The sequence below is a fragment of the Carlito syrichta genome, unplaced genomic scaffold (assembly GCF_000164805.1).
Source record: "Carlito syrichta isolate Samal-C Ts95f unplaced genomic scaffold, Tarsius_syrichta-2.0.1 Scaffold126530, whole genome shotgun sequence".
Classification (NCBI taxonomy): domain Eukaryota; kingdom Metazoa; phylum Chordata; class Mammalia; order Primates; family Tarsiidae; genus Carlito; species Carlito syrichta.
In genome coordinates, this window is record NW_007070626.1 from 1,889 (window position 1) to 3,872 (window position 1,984).

Genomic DNA, 1,984 nt, shown 5'->3' on the forward strand with positions numbered 1-1,984 from the left:
GAGTCCCCGGGCAGGGCTGAGCCTGGCTGCTTCCACCGAGCTCTTTGTGAGGCGCCCTCCTTTCTGGGGCGGTGCCGCCATCTAGCGGCAGACACGCGCAGGGCTGGGGGCGGAATCGCCGAGAATGCAGCCCGGATGACTTCACCTTTGAACCGCTGCCAGATTTCAGCTGCCTCTGGTCTGGTCCGAGAGGCCCAGAAAGGTGCTTTCTTCGGGCAGTTCTGCTGCCTTTAATAATGGTGCGAGACCAGCGGTTCATACTCACATTCCCCCGCGAGAAGGAAGGGCCGCGATTTCAAGCCACCTTTGGAGATGCTGGTGCTTCCGTTGTCTATCAGCACTTTTTTTTTTCCTCTTTCTCTCTTTCTCCCAAGTCTCCATCCAAAGCCAAGGCAGATTTTAAAGCTTGCAAAGAAAAAAAAAAAAACAACATGTTAGAATTGCCTTTCTCGGGGGAGAGCAGGAAAAAGTCATCTTCGTTGGGTTCACGTGTTTCAACATGAGGGCGAGCTGAGGTGTTTCTTCAGGACGCCCCCATTTTTCAAGGACTAGCCAAGCTGATTTATATCGCTCCAAATAATCCTGGCTTTTTCCCACTCCCTGTCTCTTTATCCTAGAAGCTGGGATCTGGAAGAGTCCTCCTAGTTTACAGATGAGGAAGCTGAGGCCTGTGAAGGGAAAGGGAATCGCCCCAGACCACACAGCTAGCTAGTGCTGCCACGTGAGGCCTGGACAGAGCACGGGTTGCTCCAGCCTCTGGCCCTTGGCTCAGCAAGTGGAAGGAATTCTGGGGTCTTGGGGTGAACAGGAGCGTGGGGTGCATGCTGGTCCCTGTCTCACATTCTTCCGAAGACAACTACTTGATGGGCGTATCTTCTCTCCGAAGTCACATACCGTATTTTTAAGGTCTTATTGTTGAACCGTTTCCCTCGGAGCACAAGCTCCCGTAAGTATCTCAGTAAAAGAGAGAAGCAAGGTTCTCTGCCAGGTGGTCTGCTGGCCAGAGGCCCAGGAGAGACGGTTGTGTTGTCCTGGCCCTTGGACTGAAGGGTTCTGTGACTCTGACCAAGCGCTTTTGCCTTGGCCCAAATCACCTCCATCTGTGAAGTAGGCTGCGAGTGGCCATGCAGTCCTTGAGTCACGATGACAGGGGCCCGGGAAACATTTAGGCCAAAGGGCTGAGTGTCACATCCCCAAGATGTCTGCGTGATGTGTCAAAGGGGAACGTTTTAGCAGCAAGGAGAAAAATGCCACTTTCTGGCACCAAGGAAACGCAGTCTGATAGGTTGCCAAGAAGTGAGGCCAAGGAACCTTAGTTTGAGCTCTATCTGCAGGCATCATTTTTCCATGAGGATTAGAAAGACTATTAATCCAGCGATAGCGACATAAATGATACGTTACAGCCCAGAGGCCACAATGACCTTGGCCGCGTCTCAGCGTAGGTTCGAACGTTCAGCTTTCTGGGTGGGCGGGCAGCAGTATTGCCTGGAAGCCAGCATTGGGTGGGGGCCGGGCAGCTGGAGGGGAAAAGAAGCCGAGGAAAGCAGAGTCTTGGCAACGGCCACCCGGGCTCTCGTTATTTTCCGTGGAGCCTGACGTTGGAAGCACGAGCAGAGCCATCGGCACCTTCGACGTTTCTGGGACACGCGGACGCCGGGCCCTGCCTCGGACCCGGCAGCCGTGTCCGGACGAGCTTCCTTAGGGCGGGCCGGGCTCGCGGCTTTATCCTCCAGGGCTCCAGCCCCCGACACCAGGCCAGCCTCGGGCTTTATCCTCCGCCCCTCTTGCTGTCCCCTCCAGGAGTGGGAGCTGGTGGTGCTGGGAAAGTTGAAGTGGAACCTGGCGGCCGTCACCCCCCATGACTTCATCGAGCACATCCTGCGCAAGCTGCCCCAGCAGCGGGAGAAGCTGTCTCTGATCCGCAAGCACGCGCAGACCTTCATTGCCCTGTGCGCCACCGGTAAGACCCCCCCCCCCCCCCCCC

The 1,984-nt window shown here is 56.1% G+C and overlaps 1 protein-coding gene across 1 annotated transcript in view; it reads left to right on the forward strand.

Annotated features, from left to right (window-relative positions):
* The window catches only part of CCND2 (cyclin D2), a gene marked incomplete at its 5' end in the record, with an annotated part of 32,645 nt that overhangs the window by 1,761 nt on the left and 28,900 nt on the right, over nucleotides 1-1,984 (forward strand). Inside the window, one exon of the mRNA XM_021707856.1 lies at nucleotides 1,801-1,960. Coding sequence (XP_021563531.1) covers nucleotides 1,801-1,960 — 160 coding nt within the window. The remainder of the gene's footprint in view (nucleotides 1-1,800; nucleotides 1,961-1,984) is intronic.